Source organism: Oncorhynchus mykiss, chromosome 13 (genome assembly GCF_057628025.1).
Source record: "Oncorhynchus mykiss isolate SJ-2025 chromosome 13, ASM5762802v1, whole genome shotgun sequence".
Taxonomy (NCBI): Eukaryota; Metazoa; Chordata; class Actinopteri; order Salmoniformes; family Salmonidae; genus Oncorhynchus; species Oncorhynchus mykiss.
Window position 1 is genome coordinate 52,765,267 of NC_143034.1, and position 23,476 is coordinate 52,788,742.

The window sequence follows — 23,476 nt, forward strand, 5'->3', positions numbered from 1 at the left end:
CGTGATTGTATGGGATATGGGAAGAGGCTAGGACATTCAAAGTTATGTTACTGTCTATCAGAATCAAAACAACTTTTATTGGCCAAGTGGCCTACATTCACACATTCACAGAATTTGACTATGAATTGGTGCTGCCATTAATAGACAAACGTAAAGACACATTTACAGCCTATACAATATAAAGTGAACATAAAACATATTTATTAGCTTCTATCTTCTTAAGATACTTTAGAGTAACATTTTATTATTGTCACGTTCTGACCTTAGTTCCTTTGTTTTGTCTTTTGTTTTAGTATGGTCAGGGTGTGAGTTGGGTGGGTTGTCTATGTTAGTTTTTCTATGATTTTCTATTTCTGTATTTGGCCTGATATTGTTCTCAATCAGAGGCAGCTGTCAATTGTTGTCCCTGATTGAGAACCATATTTAGGTAGCCTGTTTTCCTTTGTGTTTTGTGGGTGGTTATTGTCAGTCTTTGTGTGTCTGCAGCAGACAGAACTGTTTCGGTTTTCACTTTGTTGTTTTGTATTTTGAAGTGTTCTTTCATCATTAAATAAGATGAACACTTACCATGCTGTGCTTTGGTCCGCTCCTCCTTCCACCTACGAGGAGAATCGTTACAATTATGGAACGTAAAATGCATATTCCACTTCAGTTGACGCTGATCTGATACAGATGGAACATAGCCTTGCAATGGTTGTTAGGAGGACCTTGGAGAAGGAGAGCTGCACACTCTAGCGCAGACTCAATTATTTAATAACCTAATATCCAACCTTTCTGACCGACAAGCTGTCTTCATCAGCGTATACTGTTAGGAGCACCTTAACACAGATGGATCTATTCATCTCTGACCGTACCTCATTGAAAAGTTGCCACTCTGCCTAGTGACTGTAAACTAAACAAAAATACTAACGTTAGTACATTTGTTGTATATTTGCTGTTCTGTAAACCCAGTTGGTCACTACCACACCAGTCACAACTATCAACAGATCATGACATAAATGCAAAGCAGAATTTGTTCTCGCAGAGTAGATTGTAGATCCTACTACCACCAGGGAACAATCCATTATTCAGCCCTACCATAAAAAGTACCCTTATCTCTCTCTCACTTTCCCCTCTCTCCTTCATACCCTGTTTTCCTCTCTCCACCTCTCTCTTCCCCCTCTCCTCCCCCAGGTGGACACCCTGACCCTGGAGCTTGTGGCAGAGCGCAGCATGGCCCAGAAGAGTGAGAATGCGCGCCAGCAGCTGGAGAGGCAGAACAAGGACTTGCGGGCCAAGCTGGGCGAGCTGGAGGGTTCCGTGAAGAGCCGGTTCAAGGCCTCCATCACCGCCCTGGAGGCCAAGATACTGCAGCTGGAGGAGCAGTTGGAGCGGGAGGCTAAGTGAGAAACACAGCAACTCTCTTATAACAACTCCATACCTTATTAGACAAGGTGAAATAGGAGACCAAGACTCAGGAGGAGTTCATGAGGGCCTTAGAACAAGCTAAGCCCGTTGGAAGAGAGGTTCTTGAATGTGATCTAAATCTTAATGTGATCAATGTAATGAGTCAAAAGCAATCTTAAGAGATGTACTTGAAGATCTATGACTGACAGCCTTTGTTACAGTGCGGTTTCTGTGGTGCTCTAACTGTCCTATGACCTCATTCCTCTGTCCTCCTATCAGGGAGCGAGCAGCGGCCAATAAGCTTGTGAGATGGACAGAGAAGAAGCTGAAGGAGGTGTGCATGCAGGTGGAGGACGAGCGCCGCCATTCCGACCAGTACAAGGAACAGGTGAGGAGCTTGTCACGGAGCTTGTGCTCCATTTCTATGCTTTGCGTTCTTAAGTTTAGTTTTTGCGTCTTTCACTTTCGGTTTTGTACAACAGCTGAAAATATATAGATTTTTGGTTATGGATTCTCTACACAATGACTGCTTGTTTTAGCACAAACAGAAATTAGGTGAATTCTGCATAGTCCATTTTTAAGATGTTCCAGAGCTAAAGAAGGATTTCTATCCAATTCAGTACAACTTGCAAAGGTGGGACAGGATTGGATAGGTGTGAAGATTTAGGATTGGAGTCTTTCCTACAGTAGGTTAATTCCAGTAACCACTGGACCATAGGAATGCTGAGTATTGTAAGTATTAGTATTGACTGTTCATCATTGTTGATGTCTGTTGTGACACCTGGCTGGGTCAGAGTGAGAAGGCCAACTCTCGTATGAAACAGCTGAAGAGGCAGCTTGAGGAGGAGTCCACACGTGCCAACGCCTACCGCAGGAAGCTGCAGAGGGAGCTGGACGATGCCACTGAGAGCAGCGAGGGTCTCAGCCGTGAGGTCAACACACTCAAGAGCCGGCTCAGGTATTTAGAGCCCCCCCCCACACACACACAAACAGTTGTGTATATTGGCCAAATTGATGGTCCTCGTTACTAATACCTCTCCTGGCCCCCTCTGTCCCCTGCAGGCGTGGAGGCCCCATCAGTTTCTCCTCCAGCCGCTCGGGCAGGCGTCAGCTGCAGGTGGAGGGAACATCGCTCGACCTCCTATCCGACGATGAGGTGGAAAACAAAACCACGGACGCCAATGCCAACGAGACGCCAGCAGCTCCCCAACCAGAGTAGACGCGCTCCCTACAGCCCAAACCTTACCCCTGTCCTCCTAACCCCAGACACCAGCAGTGGACCCCACTACTCTGCCTTACCCCTCTATGGCAAGCTGCAGGGCCAAGCAAATCCATCACCTCCTCCATATGAATATACCGCACATCAAGCCTTGGATTCGTTTTTAACATCAATTGCAAATAATAGTGCATTTTTATTGCATAGGCGTCTGAGTGTGCATAGGCACTCGAAAACAAATAGCAGGAGTTTACCATAATTATGTTAAGCTACTTCCCTGGAACAGCCATTAGAATCAAACAGCCCTCTAGCTAGAATTAACCACTGTCATTTCAGCTGGTTTACTGGCACACAGGTGGACGATGTAAAAACATGTGTCTTTCATGATTGTACAGTATTGGACCAGGATATGTAAAACAAAGCACAGCATAAGCGAGGCAATTATTTTTAAATGGTAGCCTAAATGACGATCCCACCAAATTATTTTCATCAAAACCACCACTGTCATAGAGATACTGCAATCCACTTAGTTTAGTATAAAAATAACTATGTGACTAACTCTTTGGTAGCAGGTTTGTAGTGAATTAGATTGTACCACGCCATGTTGCCTCAGCATTCCCCCTATATACAGTGCCTTGCGAAATTATTCGGCCCCCTTGAACTTTGCGACCTTTTGCCACATTTCAGGCTTCAAACATAAAGATATAAAACTATATTTTTTTGTGAAGAATCAACAACAAGTGGGACACAATCATGAAGTGGAACGACATTTATTGGATATTTCAAACTTTTTTAACAAATCAAAAACTGAAAAATTGGGCGTGCAAAATTATTCAGCCCCCTTAAGTTAATACTTTGTAGCGCCACCTTTTGCTTCGATTACAGCTGTAAGTCGCTTGGGGTATGTCTCTATCAGTTTTGCACATCGAGAGACTGACATTTTTTACCATTCCTCCTTGCAAAACAGCTCCAGCTCAGTGAGGTTGGATGGAGAGAATTTGTGAACAGCAGTTTTCAGTTCTTTCCACAGATTTTCGATTGGATTCAGGTCTGGACTTTGACTTGGCCATTCTAACACCTGGATATGTTTATTTTTGAACCATTCCATTGTAGATTTTGCTTTATGTTTTGGATCATTGTCTTGTTGGAAGACAAATCTCCGTCCCAGTCTCAGGTCTTTTGCAGACTCCATCAGGTTTTCTTCCAGAATGGTCCTGTATTTGGCTCCATCCATCTTCCCATCAATTTTAACCCTCTTCCCTGTCCCTGCTGAAGAAAAGCAGGCCCAAACCATGATGCTGCCACCACCATGTTTGACAGTGGGGATGGTGTGTTCAGCTGTGTTGCTTTTACACCAAACACAATGTTTTGCATTGTTGCCAAAAAGTTCAATTTTGGTTTCATCTGACCAGAGCACCTTCTTCCACATGTTTGGTGTGTCTCCCAGGTGGCTTGTGGCAAACTTTAAACGACACTTTTTATGGATATCTTTAAGAAATTTCTTTCTTCTTGCCACTCTTCCATAAAGGCCAGATTTGTGCAATATACGACTGATTGTTGTCCTATGGACAGAGTCTCCCACCTCAGCTGTAGATCTCTGCAGTTCATCCAGAGTGATCATGGGCCTCTTGGCTGCATCTCTGATCAGTCTTCTCCTTGTATGAGCTGAAAGTTTAGAGGGACGGCCAGGTCTTGGTAGATTTGCAGTGGTCTGATACTCCTTCCATTTCAATATTATCGCTTGCACAGTGCTCCTTGGGATGTTTAAAGCTTGGGAAATCTTTTTGTATCCAAATCCAGCTTTAAACTTCTTCACAACAGTATCTCGGACCTGCCTGGTGTGTTCCTTGTTCTTCATGATGCTCTCTGCGCTTTTAACGGACCTCTGAGACTATCACAGTGCAGTTGCATTTATACGGAGACTTGATTACCCACAGGTGGATTGTATTTATCATCATTAGTCATTTAGGTCAACATTGGATCATTCAGAGATCCTCACTGAACTAATGGAGAGAGATTGCTGCACTGAAAGTAAAGGTGCTGAATAATTTTGCACGCCCAATTTTTCAGTTTTTGATTTTTAAAAAAAGTTTGAAATATCCAATAAATGTCGTTCCACTTCATGATTGTGTCCCACTTGTTGTTGATTCTTCACAAAAAAATACAGTTTTATATCTTTATGTTTGAAGCCTGAAATGTGGCAAAAGGTCGCAAAGTTCAAGGGGGCCGAATACTTTCGCAAGGCAATGTATATGACCAGCATAAGACCCTGTTAACTTTACCAATATAACCTTGTCCAATAACCCACCATTTTATATTTGACATATCAATCTACTTTAAGTGGTGTACGATAATGTGTGGAATTAGGTTTGTCAGACTTGGAGCAAAGGCCCTTTTTTTTAGAAAGACAGCCCAAATGTGTGCTTGACATACTATAATATTGCTATGTATAATTCTGGCTATTCAGTTATGTTTTCTGTACCATGTACAAAATACTTAACTCAACAAGGTCTCTTTGACATCTCGTGTCACCTTAATTTCAATGCATTTCAAATGGCTGAATAATATTAGCATGATTTACAGAAGGGTAATTCATCTTTTATTGAAGTTTTATTGAGTGTTAGAGCGTTGGTTTTAATTCAGTGGTTCAGGGTAGAGCAATCATTCAATTTGAATATGCACACTTGTTGATGCCTTGATTATTAAATGTTAAACATAAATGACCATTTTGTAAATGACTAATTACATATTTGAGGCCTTTATTATTATTTTAAGCCAGAACAAATTGGGGGAAAAAAAGGTTTATCTGTTTCTTTTGAAAGACACTTCTCAATAAAGACATGAAGGGGAAAAAAGTGTATAGTGTTTGAACCAGTTTCATAGCTTTAGTGTCATATTATACCATAAGCACCTCTCCCATCGTGTTGGTGTGAACCAGTGTTATAACAGAATGATTTATGGAGCCTTCTGTCTGCCAGGCAGAAAGTAGAATTTCATTGGGTTCAAAGCTTTAACATCCTGAAGGTTGTTATTATTAGTGGACTGGCTGTTGACGACCAGGTATTCATTATCTCCTTTTATTTCTTGTATTTTAGACTTTTTTTGTTGTTGTTGTAAAAGACCAATAAACATATCCATTATAGAAAAATATTGTTTTTCTTCTATATTTCTTGTGCAACACATTGATGTCCTCTTAGTCTTTCCCACAGTAGTTGTGGGTCAAGACTGTCTCCAAACTGATATGTGATGTATGGTCTATGTTACATTGCCATTCATTGTTCCATTACTTCATTGTATTTGTGGTTACATTAAAACCCTGAGGGAGTGCGTAGATAGACTGTGCACAGACACACAATTTTGTTGTAATATTAACTTTTTCCTCTTTTTACCCAACATGAATGAATGATAGAGATTGCCTCTTATACAGTGCATTCAGATCGTATTCACACCCCTTGACTTTTTCCACATGTTGTTATGTTACAGCCTTATTCAAAATGGATATAAAAAATCAGCAATCTACACACAATACCCCACAATGACAAAGTGAAGACAGGTTTTTAGACATTGTAGCAAATTTATACAAAATAAAAAACAGAAATACTTGTACATGATTGTACAAGGTTTGGAACGGAACACACCTGTCTATTTATTTTATTTATTTTTGATTCACCTTTATTTAACCAGGTAGGCAAGTTGAGAACAAGTTCTCATTTACAATTGCGACCTGGCCAAGATAAAGCAAAGCAGTTCGACACATACAACAACACAGAGCTACACATGGAGTTAAAACAAACATACAGTCAATAATACAGTATAAACAAGTCTATATACGATGTGAGCAAATGAGTTGAGATAAGGGAGGTAAAGGCAAAAAAAGGCCATGGTGGCAAAGTAAATACAGTATAGCAAGTAAAACACTGGAATGGTAGATTTGCAGTGGAAGAATGTGAAAAGTAGAAATAAAAAGAATGGGGTGCAAAGGAGCAAAATAAATAAATAACATAAATACAGTAGGGAAAGAGGTAGTTGTTTGGGCTAAATTATAGGTGGGCTATGTACAGGTGCAGTAATCTGTGAGCTGCTCTGACAGTTGGTGCTTAAAGCTAGTGAGGGAGATAAGTGTTTCCAGTTTCAGAGATTTTTGTAGTTCGTTCCAGTCATTGGCAGCAGAGAACTGGAAGGAGAGGCGGCCAAAGAAAGAATTGGTTTTGGGGGTGACCCTAGAGATATACCTGCTGGAACGCTTGCTACAGGTGGGTGATGCTATGGTGACCAGCGAGCTGAGATAAGGGGGGACTTTACCTAGCAGGGTCTTGTAGATGACATGGAGCCAGTGGGTTTGGCGACGAGTATGAAGCGAGGGCCAGCCAGCGAGAGGGTACAGGTCGCAATGGTGGGTAGTATATGGGGCTTTGGTGACAAAACGGATTGCACTGTGATAGACTGCATCCAATTTGTTGAGTAGGGTATTGGAGGCTATTTTGTAAATGACATCGCCAAAGTCGAGGATGGTAGGATGGTCAGTTTTACAAGGGTATGTTTGGCAGCATGAGTGAAGAATGCTTTGTTGCGAAATAGGAAGCCAATTCTAGATTTAACTTTGGATTGGAGATGTTTGATGTGGGTCTGGAAGGAGAGTTTACAATCCAACCAGACACCTAGGTATTTGTAGTTGTCCACGTATTCTAAGTCAGAACCGTCCAGAGTAGTGATGTTGGACAGGCGGGCAGGTGCAGGCAGCGATCAGTTGAAGAGCATGCATTTAATGTTTTACTTGTATTTAAGAGCAATTGGAGGCCACGGAAGGAGAATTGTATGGTATTGAAGCTTGCCTGGAGGGTTGTTAACACAGTGTCCAAAGAAGGGCCAGAAGTATACAGAATGGTGTCGTCTGCGTAGAGGTGGATCAGAGACTCACCAGCAGCAAGAGCGACATCATTGATGTATACAGAGAAGAGAGTCGGTCCAAGAATTTAACCCTGTGGCACCCCCATAGAGACTGCCAGAGGTCCGGACAGCAGACCCTCCGATTGGACACACTGAACTTTATCAGAGAAGTAGTTGGTGAACCAGGCAAGACAATCATTTGAGAAACCAAGGCTGTCGAGTCTGCCGATGAGGATGTGGTGATTGACAAAGTCGAAAGCCTTGGCCAGATCAATGAATACGGCTGCACAGTAATGTTTCTTATCGATGGCGGTTAAGATATCGTTTAGGACCTTGAGCGTGGCTGAGGTGCACCCATGACCAGCTCTGAAACCAGATTGCATAGCAGAGAAGGTATGGTGAGATTCGAAATGGTCGGTAATCTGTTTGTTGACTTGGCTTTCGAAGACCTTAGAAAGGCAGGGTAGGATAGATATAGGTCTGTAGCAGTTTGGGTCAAGAGTGTCCCCCCCCTTTGAAGAGGGGGATGACCGCAGCTGCTTTCCAATCTTTGGGAATCTCAGACGACACGAAAGAGAGGTTGAACAGGCTAGTAATAGGGGTGGCAACAATTTCGGCAGATAATTTTAGAAAGAAGGGGTCCAGATTGTCTAGCCCGGCTGATGTGTAGGGGTCCAGATTTTGCAGATCTTTTAGAACATCAGCTGACTGGATTTGGGAGAAGGAGAAATGGGGAAGGCTTGGGCGAGTTGCTGTGTGGGGTGCAGTGCTGTTGACCGGGGTAGGAATAGCCAGGTGGAAAGCATGGCCAGCCGTAGAAAAATGCTTATTGAAATTCTCAATTATAGTGAATTTATCAGTGGTGACAGTATTTCCTGTCTTCAGTGCAGTGGGCAGCTGGGAGGAGGTGTTCTTATTCTCCATGGACTTTACAGTGTCCCAGAACTTTTTGAGTTAGTGTTGCAGGAAGCAAATTTCTGCTTGAAAAAGCTAGCCTTGGCTTTTCTAACTGCCTGTGTATACTGGTTTCTAGCTTCCCTGAACAGCTGCATATCACGGGGGCTGTTCGATGCTAATGCAGAATGCCATAGGATGTTTTTGTGTTGGTTAAGGGCAGTCAGGTCTTGGGAGAACCAAGGGCTATATCTGTTCCTGGTTCTAAATTTCTTGAATGGGGCATGCTTATTTAAGATGGGTAGGAAGGCATTTAAAAAAAATAACCAGGCATCCTCTACTGACGGGATGAGATCAATATCCTTCCAGGATACCCCGGCCAGGTCGATTAGAAAGGCCTGTATAAGAAAGGTCTATATAAGGTCCCAGTTCACAGTGCATGTCAGAACAAAAACCAAACCATGAGGTCGAAGGAATTGTCCTCCATCATTCCTAAATGGAAGAAGTTTGGAACCCCAAAGACTCCTAGAGCTGGCCGCCTGGCCAAACTGAGCTATCAGGAACCTGATGATTGAACTCTTTGGCCTGAATGCCATTCGCCATGTCTGGAGGAAACCTGGCACCATTTCTACGGTGAAGCATGGTGGTGGCAGCATCATGCTGTGGGGATGTTTTTCAGCAGCAGGGACTGGTAGACTAGTCAGAATTGAGGGAAAGATGAACGGCACAAAGTACAGAGAGATGCTTGATGAAAACCAGCTCCAGAGCGTTCAGGATCTCAGACTGTGGCGAAGGTTCACCTTCCAACAGGACAACGACCCTTAGCACACAGCCAAGACAACGCAGGGGTGGCTTGGGGACAAGTCTCTGAATGTCCTTGAGTGGCCCAGCCAGAGCCCGGACTTGAACCTGATTGAACATCTCTGGAGACCTGAAAATAGCTGTGCAGCGATGCTCCCCATCCAACCCGACAGAGCTTGAGAGGATCTGCAGAGAAGAATGAGAGAAACTCCCCAAATACAGATGTGCTAAGCTTATAGCGTCATACCCAAGAAAACTTGAGGCTGTAATCGCTGCCAAAGATGCTTCAATAAAGTACTGAGTAAAGGGTCTGAATTCTTATGTAAATGTGATAGTTTAGCTTTATGTTTTCTTGATAAATTTGCAAAAAAATCTAAAAACCTGTTTTTGCTGACATTATGGGGTAGATTGATGAGAAGAAGAAAAAATAAATTAATCCATTTTAGAATAAGGCTGGGGGGGATCACGTGACCCTTGAACGAGATGGCCGCATGAACTAAGAGCTCTCCACAAGTAGTTTCCAATTCCTAATCTTACCTCCACTCCAAGTTCACACTCATTTAGCTTTAGTAAGAAAAAGTCATGGCGGCTACAAAAGGCGACACTACAGGTGACATTTTTACCCGGACTCGAGTATTAGCGACGGAAAAAGCCTCCAAGAAGAAGCTAACTTCAGAAAAAACTAGCGCCATTAGCCAGGAGCAAGAGAACCCGCGCCCCCACAAGGCACAACGAATGCCAACCTCGCACTCTGTCGAAGACATCCTTTCTGAGTTGAGATCCCAACGTACAGAACTAAACACCAAATTAGATGCCATTAACTCTCAGCTCAGTGCGATAGGGGGCAAGGTGACAATCCTTGAAAACGCTTTGCCTGACATCAACAACAAGATAACCATAAACGCGGGGCGCCTGGACGAGGCAGAGGGGCGAATCCTATCCATGGAAAACTTATTGACAGGTGCCATGGAAACAATAGCATATGCTAAAAAGAAAATCGAGCATCTGGAAGAGAAAACAGAGGACCTTGAAAACAGGGGGCGAAGGAATAATTGTGTTCTATTCAATCTGGGCGAAAAAGAAGAGGGAAACATGCCACTGATCCGCTACCTGCAAGACAAACCTCCCGAGTGACTCCACCTGCCCACCGACAGGCCCATAGAACTCGAGAGAGCTCACCGAGCACTGAGGCCCCCACCAGCAGCCAGACAACCACCGCGCCCAATCACCATACGTTTCCTGAGATTCACCGACAAGGAACGAGTCCTACAGGCGGCGAAAAACAACACCATCACAGTGGGAAACACCAAACTCGCTTTACACCAGGACCTGTCAGCTGGAATACGCCGAAAGCGCCGAGAATTTGACGAAGTGAAGAAATACTCCATTGACCGAGGCATCTTCAGGGGATTCAAATACCCAAACGAGCTCAGGATTCTTCACCAAGGAGCCTTGCGACACTTCAAAACTCCCGAAGAGGCAAAACGTTTTTTGAAAGACAATCCTGGCCAATGAGAAACAGACCAATGACTAAATGCGATTAATGCCATTACTAAAGGAGATAAGACGACATATAGCCGATATCCAGAGATCCACCCCCTAAATGTCATTATAGCCGTCCAATTTATATTTATTGTCCTTTAACTGAGAGGGATGGGCTGTATAGCCTAACCTAGGCCTACTAATGTTTCAGCCTACTTTTATTTCCCAGTTTTTTTTGTTGTTGCTATTATTACTTGGGGTTCACTATGTCCCTCGGGGGAGGTATATGTAGGCTGGGCTATTGATTTTATTTTTCTCCCCTCTTTTACTGTGGTCTGGACGAGGGCAACTCTGTTATTTACTCAATGCGGGGTGGAGAGGATGAGGCATTTCTTTGGTGGGGAGAGGGAGACGTTGTGCGTTGCTAACTGTTCCCGGTTTTTGTTTTATTCGGAACACAGAATTGAGACTGAGAGGGGGGGGGGGGGGGGGTAAAAGATCCAACGGGATGTGTCGAGTTGTTTGGGAACTCGGCTGGGGTGTTCAGAGATTATTATTTTATGTACACCATTTATTTTCCTTTTATGTGAACGCAGCTGTAATTACTATCCACTTTTACCCAGCGATGACTTGCACTAAAGTTGGATTACTGCTCGATGACGATGACTAGTACCTTAAATCTATTGACATGGAACTGCCATGGTCTAGGGCATGCAATAAAACGAAAAAAGATACTATGTGCTCTAAAAAAGGAAAAAGCAGACATTGCGCTATTACAAGAGACTCTGTGATGCTGAACATGCCAAACTCTGCAGAGCTTGGGTGGGACAGGTGTATTTCTCATCTTTCAAATCAAACAGTAGAGGCACAGCCATACTTATCCATAAAAATGTTCCATTCATAATTGACAAAAACATATCTGATCCGGAGGGGAGATTTATTTTGATAACTGGGTCACTATATGGTCAACCAATTACTATATTAAACATATACGCCCCTAACACAGATACTCCTGCCTTCATGTCAAAAATCATAACCCTGTTCAATGAGCATTGTGTCTCCTTTGGCGTGGTGGCCGGAGATTTTAAATGTACCCTTAACCCAACCCTAGACAAATCATCTCAAGTCCCCACCACAAATCCTAGATCTGCAAAGATGTTTAACTCTCTTACTAAAGAGATGGGACTGATAGATATCTGGAGAGAGAATAATAGCTAATCTATGGACTATACATACTACTCTAATGTCCATAACACCTACTCCCGTATAGATTACATTTTTATCCCAAAGAGTTTCATAAATTCAGCCACATGTACAATCGGACCCATAGCACTTTCAGATCACGCCTTTGTCCACCTCCGCTTTGACCTCTGCAAAAACATCCCGAGGTCAAAGAGCTGGAAATTCAACACCTCCATGCTATCAAATGACGAGTTCCATACATTGGTAACTACATGGATAGACAACTACACACAAGACAATAAAGATTCTCCTGTTTCTCCGGCCACAATGTGGGACGCTGCTAAAGCCACACTAAGAGGTCATCTAATTGCATATGCTTCCTCTAAGAAAAAAGCAATGGAAGCACACAGGCTAGATCTTGAGAGGGAGCTGGAATGCTGTGAAAAAATACATAAACAATCCCTAGACAGCACCTCCTGGAGTCATCTTAAAGCAGCCAAAGCCAAACTGAATTTGGACTACACTCGGGAGATAAAAAAAAAAGTTTTCTTTACTAAACAGAAATACCATGAGTATAGCAATAGGCCCAGTAGATTGCTTGCTTACCAATTAAAAAAGGAGCAGTCAGAGCGTACAATCATGGCTATCCGAACAGCAGAGGACGAGGTCACATATGACCCAAAAAAAGATCAATTTAACTTTTCATGATTTTTACTGCAAACTATATACCTCTGAGAGAAAACACACGGAGGCAGAACTCCACTCTTTCCTAGAGGGAATCTCGCTACCTAAACTATCCGAGACCGACCAGGAAGATCTCAACTCCCCCTTCACTCCTGAGGAGATCCTGGAGGCAATTACCTCCATGCCACCTAATAAGTCCCCAGGCCCAGATGGATTCCCCAAAGAGTTCTACAAAGCTTTTTGGCCCCAGCTCAGCCCTATCTTCATGCCAATGCTGGAGGATTTTTGCAAAAACTGAGTTCTCCCAGACTCAATGCACACAGCTCGCATTACAGTGTTGCTAAAAAAGGACAAGGACCCCCTATCCTGCTCGTCCTTCCGGCCCATAAGCTTGTTGGATTTCGACTATAAAATAATTACCAAATTGCTCGCCAAAAGACTAAACACTCTTCTTCCCAAAATAATAAAAGCGGACCAAACTGGATTTATTAGAGACAGATACTCTTCTGATAACATTCGCCGTCTTTTTGATATTATTGATCAAGTAAACGCACAAAAGACCCCTGTCCTGCTGGCTTCACTGGATGCTGAGAAGGCGTTTGACAGGATGGATTGGAGCTTTCTGTTTTCAGTCTTAGAAAAGTTCAATATGGGCCCAAATTTTATTAAATGGATCAAATCACTATACTCTCATCCAAATGCCATGGTGACTACTAATGGACTGAACTCTGACAGATTCCCTCTGGAACGGGGCACAAGACAAGGGTGCTCGCTGTCCCCGCTGCTCTACTTGTTGGGGGCGGAGCCTCTGGCAGAGCTGATAAGGAGCAATCCAAGTATTATGGGTGTTTCTGCAGGTGGCCTGCAGCACAAGATTTCGCTTTACGCGGATGATGTCTTGCTCTACATATCCAACCCTGAGAAATCCCTCCCTCTCATTTTAGACACAATTGCTCAGTATGGGAAGTTTTCAGGTTATAAGATCAATTTTAACAAATCCACTGTCTGCCCTCTCAATATTACACTCACCAGCTCTATGAAGACACTTTGTCCTTTCCAATGGAAAACACACAGGTTTCAATACCTCGGGATCTTCATAACACCAGATCTGAATAGCCTTTTTAAGGAAAATTATCTTCCACTCCTGGATCGAATCAAGAACGATCTCCAAACCTGGATCTCCCTCCCAATTAGCTTAGTAGGAAGAATTAATGTAATCCGTATGAACGTCCTCCCTAGATTAAACTACTTATTTCAGATGCTTCCATGCTATCTCCCAGTTTCCTTCTTCAAAACAACTAACCAAAGCATCACCAAATGTATATGCGGCAATAAAAAACCTAGGATCAAGTTTTCCACTTTATCAAAACCTGAATCTAAAGGTGGTCTTGCCCTTCCCTCCTTTCAACTGTACTACTGGTCTGCCCAAATCCGCAACATGCTAACATGGATCACAAACAGACAAGAGTCAACGTGGAATCAGATAGAAGCCCAATCCTGTGGTTCATTGCCCTTAAGCTCAATTATATTCATTAATAACTTTAGTGAAGTGGGCAACATAGCCAAAACCTTTGCGATTTACAGCACCCTACTAGCGTGGAGGGACTGTAAGAAATACCTGGGCATTTCCTCCCAAATATGTTCTCACTCGCCTATAGTAGGCAACCCAGACTTGCCAAAAGCCCTGAGGGATGCCAACATTAATCTTTGGCATACTCTAGGAATCAGGACCTTTTCAGACCTATTTCATCAGAAAACCTCTACACTGAAATCCTTTCAAGAGCTCTGCAGTGAATTCGATGTGCCAAGATCCCATTTTTTTTTAAAATATCTTCAAATTAGACATGTAATTTCCTCATTTACCTCCAAGAGGAGGTTTAGAACTCAGTTGAATGAAGTTGAAACCCTTCTTGTCACTGCACAATCCATTAAAGGCAAATATCTTACATCTATAGACTCCTTTCTGAGAAAGGAAGCTCCTCCTTTACTCCTTTGAAAATAATCTGGGAAAAGGACCTTGGTCTGACGATCAGTGATGAGTTATGGGCGGAGGTTTGCGACAGGGTATACTGCTCCTCTACCAGTGTAAAAATGAAAGAATCTAATTACACATTTTTGTACAAATTTTATTATACTCCTTTGAGACTCCATAGAATGAAAACAGATATGTCTCCTAACTGTAAAAGATGTACCTCTGAAAGCGGAACCTATATGCATGTATTTTGTATTATTATTTTTTATTTTTTTATTTTTTTATTTTTTTAAAGCCTGTCACATCTGTGGATTGTGGAATGTGTTTTGTTGGTTGAATGAAAAACAAGAAAACTTAATAAAACTTTAAATTGAAAAAAAAAAAAAAAAAAAAGAATAAGGCTGTAACTTAACTAAATGTGGAAAAAGTCAAGGGATCTGAATACTTTCTGAATGCACTGTAGGTACATTTATTCACTACCATGTACAGTAAAAGAACATTAATTGCACTCGGTCGGTGAGATGTTTTATATTTATATAATTGTAAACATACAGTAGATGGCCTAGAGTGGGTACATGCTTTGTGGTGTAGGCTGTTTCTTCTGGTGGTCTAGGGCAGCCTGGTGGTCTAGGGCAGCCTGATGTCCAGGTGGTCTAGGGCAGCCTGATGTCCAGGTGGTCTAGGGCAGCCTGATGTTCAGGTGGTCTAGGGCAGCCTGGTGTTCTGGTGGTCTAGGGCAGCTTGGTGTCTAGGTGGTTTAGGGCAGCGTGATGTCCTAATGGTCTAGGATAGTCTGATGGTGGTCTAGGGCAGCTTGATGGTGGTGTAAGCTGTTTCTTCTGGTGGTCTAGGGCAGCCTGGTGGTCTAGGGCAGCCTGATGTACAGGTGGTCTAGGGCAGCCTGGTGTTCTGGTGGTCTAGGGCAGCATGGTGTCTAGGTGGTTTAGGGCAGCGTGATGGTCTAGGATAGTCTGATGGTGGTCTAGGGCAGCTTGATGGTGGTGAAACATAGTCTGATGGTGGTCTAGGGCAGCTTGAAGGTGGTGTAGGGCAGCTTGAAGGTGGTGTAGGGCAGCTTGATGGTGGTGTAGGGCAGCTTGATGGTGGTGTAGGGAGAATTGATGGTGGTCTAGGGCAGCTTGATGGTGGTCTAAGGCAGTTGATGGTGGTCTAGGGCAGCTTGATGGTGGTGTAGGGCAGCTTGATGGTGGTCTAGGGCAGCTTGATGGTGGTGTAGGGCAGCTTGATGGGGGTCTAGGGCAGCTTGATGGTGGTGTAGGGCAGTCTGATGGTGGTCTAGGGCAGCTTGATGGTGGTGATGGGCAGCCTCATGGTGGTCTAGGGCAGCTTTATGGTGGTCTAAGGCAGTTGAGGGTGGTGTAGGGCAGCCTAATTCGATTAATCTGATGTTTCTTGGTGTGTGGTAGGTGCTACTCCAGGTGGTCCCTGAGCGCTGTGCCTCTCCCTGAGTTTAATGATGGGTTCTCCTGATCCTTCTCCTGGTAGTGAGGGGCCTGGTCTCCTTCACCTGTTCCACTTCAATGAGAAATGACAGGGAGATCTTACATGTACATACAATGTCTGAAAAATAACACATACAGAGGGATTACAGGTGAAAGGGACTGATTGTCGTCATTGACTCCATTTGTGACATTCTTCTCAAATTTGTGGCCTAGAGCCTTACCTGCAGACATAGAACAGGATGTAGGCAGTCTGTGCAATCGCCTTCAGCACAGTGGCCTCATCTGTCCTCAAGACATGTGTGTCATCCAGGCAGAGCCACCCACTGCCACGGCTGTCCAAAACATCACTGATGTAGTGGCCTAGGGAACAAGGGAAACAAAATAGAGTGTACATTTAGCTTTCATAATTGTGTGTGCGTGCCTGCATACCTGCGTGCCTGCATACCTGCATGCCTGCATACCTGTATACATGTTGTCTCCCAGATGTGAGATCACACTTGACAATTTGTAGATATTGTCTGGCTGGTGTCTCTGTAAGGAAACACATTTAATAATAGGATTGTTGTTTTGTCTACAGGATAGGGGTGCCTTCTATAACTGCCTTATCTTGATCCGTCCACTATCTCAACTATCTCAACTGGATCTAATTATCTGTTATCTGTTCTATTTCTCTCTCTCTCTCTCTCTCTCTCTCTCTCTCTCTCTCTCTCTCTCTCTCTCTCTCTCTCTCTCTCTCCTCACCACAGCGGCTGCCTGCTGCTTTTCCTCACTGTCAGCTGGTTTCTCTAGCTGGTCAGAGGAATTTGAAGCTGGTGGGGGTATATCAAATATAGTGTAAATACAAACCAGAAAGTGAAGTGGAAACCTATCAACAAATATACTCTTAACTTCAGCTTCCGACTTGCTTTCCTCAACAGTCCTGTTTCATGAGAGGGTATTGTGCATGATGTCAGTAACACAATGTCCTACCTGGTCTATCAAGGGTGCCTTTCGGGGAGTTTGCAGGTTTGTTGTCCATGTTGTTTTTCCCCAGGGAGCTTGCCCTGTGTAAATTGATGGCATTGAAAATAAATATCTAGTGTGTGAAAATCATGGTGTGTGTTGGCTACTCAATGTGCAATGTCCCAAAACAGAGTGTAAACCAACCTGGCTCCATACTGGACATGGGCTGTCTTCCCACATACGGCTGGGAGGGTTATTTCTGCAGGGATGGACATGGGATCATCCACCTTCTTTGGCTCCCAGTCGCCTGCAGTAAATCGCTTGATATGAAGCATTAGGACCCTGCTCAGAGACAGACAGGCAGGCAGGCATTCACAAAGACAGACAGACAGACGGACGGACGGGCGGGCGGACGGACGGGCGGGCGGGCAGGCGGGCGGGCGGGCGGGCGGGCGGGCGGGCGGGCGGACGGACGGGCGGACGGACGGACGGACGACCAGGTAGGCATTCACACAGACAAAGGAATCAGTCTTGTACTCAATTCAATAACCCAGTTTGGTGAGTTAGATCAGGACTGTCAATTGTAATCTGAGATGATGATGGGGGGACTCACCGGGGCAGCGTGAGGAAGTGCATAGTCACAGATGCCATGCTGCCTGAGCACACCCTGCATGCACACTCTAACGCAGATGGCTAGGTGACAAAGAATAGCAATACAATTATGAACATTATGACATTAATGATAGTGTTCCTTGACATACTAACTCTTGGTTTAAGCTAAGTGCTGACCTTAAAGTAGAGGTCCAGGCTGTGTGGCAGGTAATGGCTCAGGCTCAGGGACAAGTGATTGTAATCCTCCTGACCATACACTATAACTCCACAGCTTCAGAAGTACGGAGAGAAATGCATCAGCTATCCAACACAAACCTTTTGATCCTCTACACACTATCTTAATGCTTTACCTCTGTATCCTGCATATTATGCTGACATTAAACCTCCTCACAAATGTGATGATGACATCAAGGTACACCGTATACAAATGACAGCTGTTACCTGGTGCAGGTACGGGAAGTCTTCAGCTTGAATTCTAACTGCTTCACGGGGCAGGTGTATGGCTCTGGTGAGCCCTTTAATGCCATACCCTCCTCCTTCAGCTGAAAGAGGAGGAGCAACACACATTCATGGGCATCCTAAGAGAAGAATGGGAAAGAAGCAGAAAATACATCAACAACTACAACTGAAACAGAGCTGAGGAAAAACACTGTCACGTGTCCCAGGTTTATTGTTAAGTGAGTCTTTTAGCAAATAATATCTTACCTGTTCATTGTCGTCCTCATAGTCCTCATTGACAACGGAAAGACAGCGCTTGACTGTTTGAAGGATTTTCTTATTTTCCTTGTTCTTAGCATTAACAGTGCCTCCAGAAAGCCTGGCCTGATGTAACTCGGCAAAGCAGCTGTGGAGGGAGACAAAGAGCATGCATTCAGGTTTCACTCTCTCACCTTGGCCACAGATTAGCTCTGTGCTTCTACTTTAACTTCTGATCAAATATGATTCAACTGATTCCTGACTGTGACAGGAAATCATCTCTGGTGTTAATCAGAAGCTAAGTTGGGTGTGGTTTTATCTTAAAAATCATATGAGACACTAAGAGTGTACGAAGGACAATATATATCCATTCATCCATCCATCCATCCATACATACATAGATAGATAGATAGATACATACAAACATACATACATACATACATACATAAAAACATACATACATACATACATACATACATACATACATACATACATACATACATACATACATACATACATACATACATACAGAGAGATAGATAGATAGATAGATAGATAGATAGATAGATAGATAGATAGATAGATAGATATATAGATAGATAGATAGATAGATAGATGGATGGATACATACAAACATACAAACATACATACATACATACATACATAAAAACATACATACATACATACATACATACATACATACATACATACATACATACATACATACATACATACATACATACATACATACATACATACATACATACAGAGAGATAGATAGATAGATAGATAGATAGATAGATGATAGATAGATAGATAGATAGATAGATAGATAGATAGATAGATAGATGGATGGATACATACAAACATACATACATACATACATACATACATACCACAGGAGGTTGATGGCACCTTAATTGGGGAGGAAGGGTTCGTGGTAATGGCTGGAGCGGAATCAGTGGAATGCTATCAAATACATCAAACATATGGTTTCCATGTGTTTGATGCCATTCCATTTGCTCCATTTCAGACATCATTACGAGCCGTCCTCCCCTCAGCAGCCTCCACTGACACATACATTGAGGCGGAACTTGTGTACTGTAACTATAAGCGTCTAGGTGTTTGGGTCAGTGTGTGTACAGGTGGGACAGGAGGGTGAGAGCGAGGCTGTATACCATAGCAGTTTAGAGGAGGGGGAGGAACTCCAGATATTCTGCTGTCTCAGGATGTCTCTGCAAAATGCTGGCAGCCCCAGCAGGCACTGCAGAGCAGAGTTCATGAAGCAGGTGTTGCCAATATTAGGCAACCTGTGGGAAAGAAGCCATCAGTTACACACTAATATCTGAACTGTGGACCAAAGGTAAACTAATGAATGGATTTGTAATGGATTTGTATTTAAAACAAAAAGCAGAGCTCAGAGATAAGAGGAGGTGTATGTGTGTGTGTGTAGATGTGTGTGTGTTTACCCGAGGAGCTTGGTGTTGTCTTCGCCCCCGCCTGTGCAGCTCTGCTCCCCCAGCTGGGTGCTACTCTTGCTGAACAGGTTGGGAAGGCGAGCCATTGCTTCCCGAGACCTGACCAATGGCCTGGAGGAAGAGAGACAGGGTAGAGGCCTCAGTAGCAGTAGCTCAACACCAATCGGTCTGTTTGAACACTGTTTTAATGTACAGGCATACAGATATTCCTTACCATGTCATGGTGTGAGTGACCACTCTTATGTAGAGTTGAGTGAGATGAAGGTGGCTATTGTCTACAGTACTTACCTCTCCAAGGAGACAGAGGAAGCCTTCAGGTCAATGGAGGCCTCTGCAGAGAGAGACCGAGAGACGGAGAGCGGTAAGAGAGAAGCTTTGTCAAAGATGATTTGAGACAAGTAGCACCAAAAAATGGCACCCGTTTACAGACCTGCGATGCCAGCAAATAGGGGTACCATTCTCTTTGTCTGTGGAACAACTGCTCCCACCTCTTTGACCTCAGAGCTCATAAGATCTCTGTAAAGACACACAGACATATGCATTAGGTTAGCTATATTATATTGGCTTTTTCATTTCAATGTAATGGTGTTGGTTGGCATGAATTGTGATATCAGGCTGCAGTACCTGGCAGTCTCACTGTCTTTGTTGGTCTCTCCATGCTGGTCCAGGGGGTTTGGAGAGGAGGACTGGGGGGCAGGGGAGGAGACGTGGGTTGTGGAGGAAGGGTAGGCAGGACTGGGGGGAGTTCCAGAGGAGGATAACTGAGTTGAGACTGCCAGGGAAACAGAAGAAGCACTAAAAGGGGAGGAGGTCTGTGATCCTTCCACTGAAGAAGAAGAAGAAGAAGAGAGAGATGACATGTGGAGAGAGGAGAGGGAAGAGAGGCCGAAGATCTTGGAGAGAGTTGGAGGGGATCTGGCAGGGGATCCAGGGGGTGAGGGGGATGGAGTGCCGATTGGTGTTCGGCCAGACAAGGGGTCGAGGGGCGTCAGAGATGTTGTAGACGGTTTCAAATGGAAAGAAGAGACAAAGGAAGAATCAAGTTGGTGGTGATCCTTTACGTTCTTCTTCTCCCGGTTTTTCCAAACTGACTCAGTTACCATGCTGGCATCCAATGACGTCAGTTTGGGTGGGATTGGGAACGGCGATGGACAGCGGCTCCCAATCCCGAGGCGAACTCTGCACTTCTTTTTCTGTTTGGAGAAACATTATATATGTTATATTTGAACTAGCAGCAAATGTCACACCCAAACCACATGATCTGACCATAAAATAAAGAACTCGTCGCCCAATCATATTGAATTCTGTATCATAGGCTAACAAATAGCAAAAATACATGTTTATAAAAATAAAACCATTGTAACCATACAGTTATACCCTCTGTCCCAAATCCTGCCATTTGGCACAAATAAATAGACAATGAAACAACTATTAATAGCTGAAAAGAATAGAATATACTCTAAATTGTAACAGAGTTAGACAAATTCTAGCCCAGAATTGACACATACCTTTTTACAGCAACACAAACATCCCATTTCAGTGTATTTGTAGACTGTGCCTTATTTTACAGAACATCAAAATATGTTGCCCATTTCACATTGTGATGTCATAAACCAAATTATGATGCGCCTGTCTACGTGTTACCAGCATAAATGGTAAACAAATCACACACACCAAAATGTTGAAAAATAATTTACAAAATTAATTGATTGTGTATTCAGAGTTATTCCTATTTCATAAAATATACAAAATAACTAGGTTCTTGCCAATACACCTGTTTTCTATTGAGAAAACATTGGGTTATCTTTCTCCCACGCTCCCTGGGCCACTGACGCGTGATTGTATGGGATATGGGAAGAAGCTAGGACATTCGAAGTAACATTACTGTCTAGCAGAATCAAAACAACTTTTATTGGTCAAATGGCCTACATTCACACATTCACAGAATTTGACTCGATGAATTGGTGCTGCCATTAATAGACAAACGTAAAGACACATTTACAGCCTATACAATATACAGTAAACATAAAACATATTTATTAGCTTCTATCTTCTTAAGATACTTTAGAGTAACATTTTATTATTGTCACGTTCTGACCTTAGTTCCTTTGTTTTGTCTTTTGTTTTAGTATGGTCAGGGCGTGAGTTGGGTGGGTTGTCTATGTTAGTTTTTCTATGATTTTCTATTTCTGTATTTGGCCTGATATTGTTCTCAATCAGAGGCAGCTGTCAATTGTTGTCCCTGATTGAGAACCATATTTAGGTAGCCTGTTTTCCTTTGTGTTTTGTGGGTGGTTATTTTCAGTCTAATATCCAACCTTTCTGACCGACAAGCTGTCTTCATCAGCGTATACTGTTAGGAGCACCTTAACACAGATGGATCTATTAATCTCTGACCGTACCTCATTGAAAAGGTGCCACTCTGCCTAGTGACTGTAAACTAAACAAAAATACTAACGTTAGTACATTTGTTGTATATTTGCTGTTCTGTAAACCCAGTTGGTCACTACCACACCAGTCACAACTGTCAACAGATCATGACATAAATGCAAGCATAATTTGTTCTCGCAGAGTAGATTGTAGATCCTACTACCACCAGGGAACAATCCATTATTCAGCCCTACCATAAAAAGTACCCTTATCTCTCTCTCACTTTCCCCTCTCTCCTTCATTCCCTGTTTTCCTCTCTCCACCTCTCTCTTCCCCCTCTCCTCCCCCAGGTGGACACCCTGACCCTGGAGCTTGTGGCAGAGCGCAGCATGGCCCAGAAGAGTGAGAATGCGCGCCAGCAGCTGGAGAGGCAGAACAAGGACTTGCGAGCCAAGCTGGGCGAGCTGGAGGGTTCCGGGAGCCCCCCCCACACACACACAAACAGTTGTGTATATTGGCCAAATTGATGGTCCTCGTTACTAATACCTCTCCTGGCCCCCTCTGTCCCCTGCAGGCGTGGAGGCCCCATCAGTTTCTCCTCCAGCCGCTCGGGCAGGCGTCAGCTGCAGGTGGAGGGGACATCGCTCGACCTCCTATCCGACGATGAGGTGGAAAACAAGACCACGGACGCCAATGCCAACGAGACGCCAGCAGCTCCCCAACCAGGTAGACGCGCTCCCTACAGCCCACACGCAGCATGGCCTCCGCCCCCACAAACCTTACCCCTGTCCTCCTAACCCCAGACACCAGCAGTGGACCCCACTACTCTGCCTTACCCCTCTATGGCAAGCTGCAGGACCAAGCAAATCCATCACCTCCTCCATATGAATATACCGCACATCATGCCTTGGATTCGTTTTTAATATCAATTGCAGATAAAAGTGCATTTAAATTGAAAAGGCGTCTGAGTGTGCATAGGCACTCGAAAACAAATAGCAGGAGTTTACCATAATTATGTTAAGCTACTTCCCTGGAACAGCCATTAGAATCAAACAGCCCTCTAGCTAGAATTAACCACTGTCATTTCAGCTGGTTTACTGGCACACAGGTGGACGACTGCACACAAGTCGGTAAAAACATGTGTCTTTCATGATTGTACAGTATTGGACCAGGATATGTAAAACAAAGCACAGCATAAGCGAGGGAATTATTTTTAAATGGTAGCCTAAATGACGATCACACCAAATTTTTTTCATCAAAAACACCACTGTCATAGAGATACTGCAATCCACTTAGTTTAGTATAAAAATAACTATGTGACTAACTCTTTGGTAGCAGGTTTGTAGTGAATTAGATTGTACCACGCCATGTTGCCTCAGCATTCCCCCTATATATATGACCAGCAAAAGAC

At 43.6% G+C, this 23,476-nt stretch overlaps 2 protein-coding genes across 2 annotated transcripts; one reads left to right on the forward strand and one right to left on the reverse strand.

Annotated features, from left to right (window-relative positions):
- The first annotated feature begins 326 nt into the window (after positions 1 to 326).
- Positions 327 to 3,247, forward strand: LOC118938074 (myosin heavy chain, embryonic smooth muscle isoform-like). Its single transcript, XM_090196637.1, has 4 exons — positions 327 to 910; positions 1,174 to 1,382; positions 1,666 to 1,774; positions 2,181 to 3,247. Exons 2-4 carry the CDS (start codon positions 1,213 to 1,215, stop codon positions 2,415 to 2,417), a joined length of 516 nt encoding a protein of 171 aa, XP_090052763.1. The 5' UTR covers positions 327 to 910; positions 1,174 to 1,212; the 3' UTR covers positions 2,418 to 3,247.
- Positions 3,248 to 15,703: 12,456 nt separating this feature from the next.
- LOC118938296 (ubiquitin carboxyl-terminal hydrolase 37-like) lies at positions 15,704 to 20,913 on the reverse strand. The gene is made up of 12 exons (XM_090194311.1): positions 20,320 to 20,913; positions 20,126 to 20,211; positions 19,984 to 20,026; positions 19,687 to 19,806; positions 19,396 to 19,527; positions 18,227 to 18,365; positions 17,963 to 18,099; positions 17,699 to 17,792; positions 17,523 to 17,602; positions 17,114 to 17,251; positions 16,937 to 17,010; positions 15,704 to 16,498 (listed from the first exon to the last, which is right to left on the reverse strand). Exons 1-12 carry the CDS (start codon positions 20,796 to 20,798, stop codon positions 16,362 to 16,364), a joined length of 1,659 nt encoding a protein of 552 aa, XP_090050437.1. The 5' UTR covers positions 20,799 to 20,913; the 3' UTR covers positions 15,704 to 16,361.
- Between the last annotated feature and the right edge of the window lie 2,563 nt (positions 20,914 to 23,476).

What these genes read in the sequence shown, in the direction of transcription:
- LOC118938296 (XM_090194311.1), bottom strand. Translation starts at nt 20,798, where the DNA reads ATGGTAACTGAGTCAGTTTGGAAAAACCGGGAGAAGAAGAACGTAAAG. An exon ending in TCCTCTGTCTCCTTGGAGAG is followed by an intron (nt 19,807 to 19,983) that starts GTAAGTACTGTA and finishes CTCTTCCTCCAG; the next exon opens with GCCATTGGTCAGGTCTCGGG. An exon ending in CCCTCCTCTAAACTGCTATG is followed by an intron (nt 18,366 to 19,395) that starts GTATACAGCCTC and finishes CTCCCTCCACAG; the next exon opens with CTGCTTTGCCGAGTTACATC.
- LOC118938074 (XM_090196637.1), top strand. Translation starts at nt 1,213, where the DNA reads ATGGCCCAGAAGAGTGAGAATGCGCGCCAGCAGCTGGAGAGGCAGAAC. An exon ending in CAGTTGGAGCGGGAGGCTAA is followed by an intron (nt 1,383 to 1,665) that starts GTGAGAAACACA and finishes TCCTCCTATCAG; the next exon opens with GGAGCGAGCAGCGGCCAATA. An exon ending in CCGACCAGTACAAGGAACAG is followed by an intron (nt 1,775 to 2,180) that starts GTGAGGAGCTTG and finishes TGGCTGGGTCAG; the next exon opens with AGTGAGAAGGCCAACTCTCG.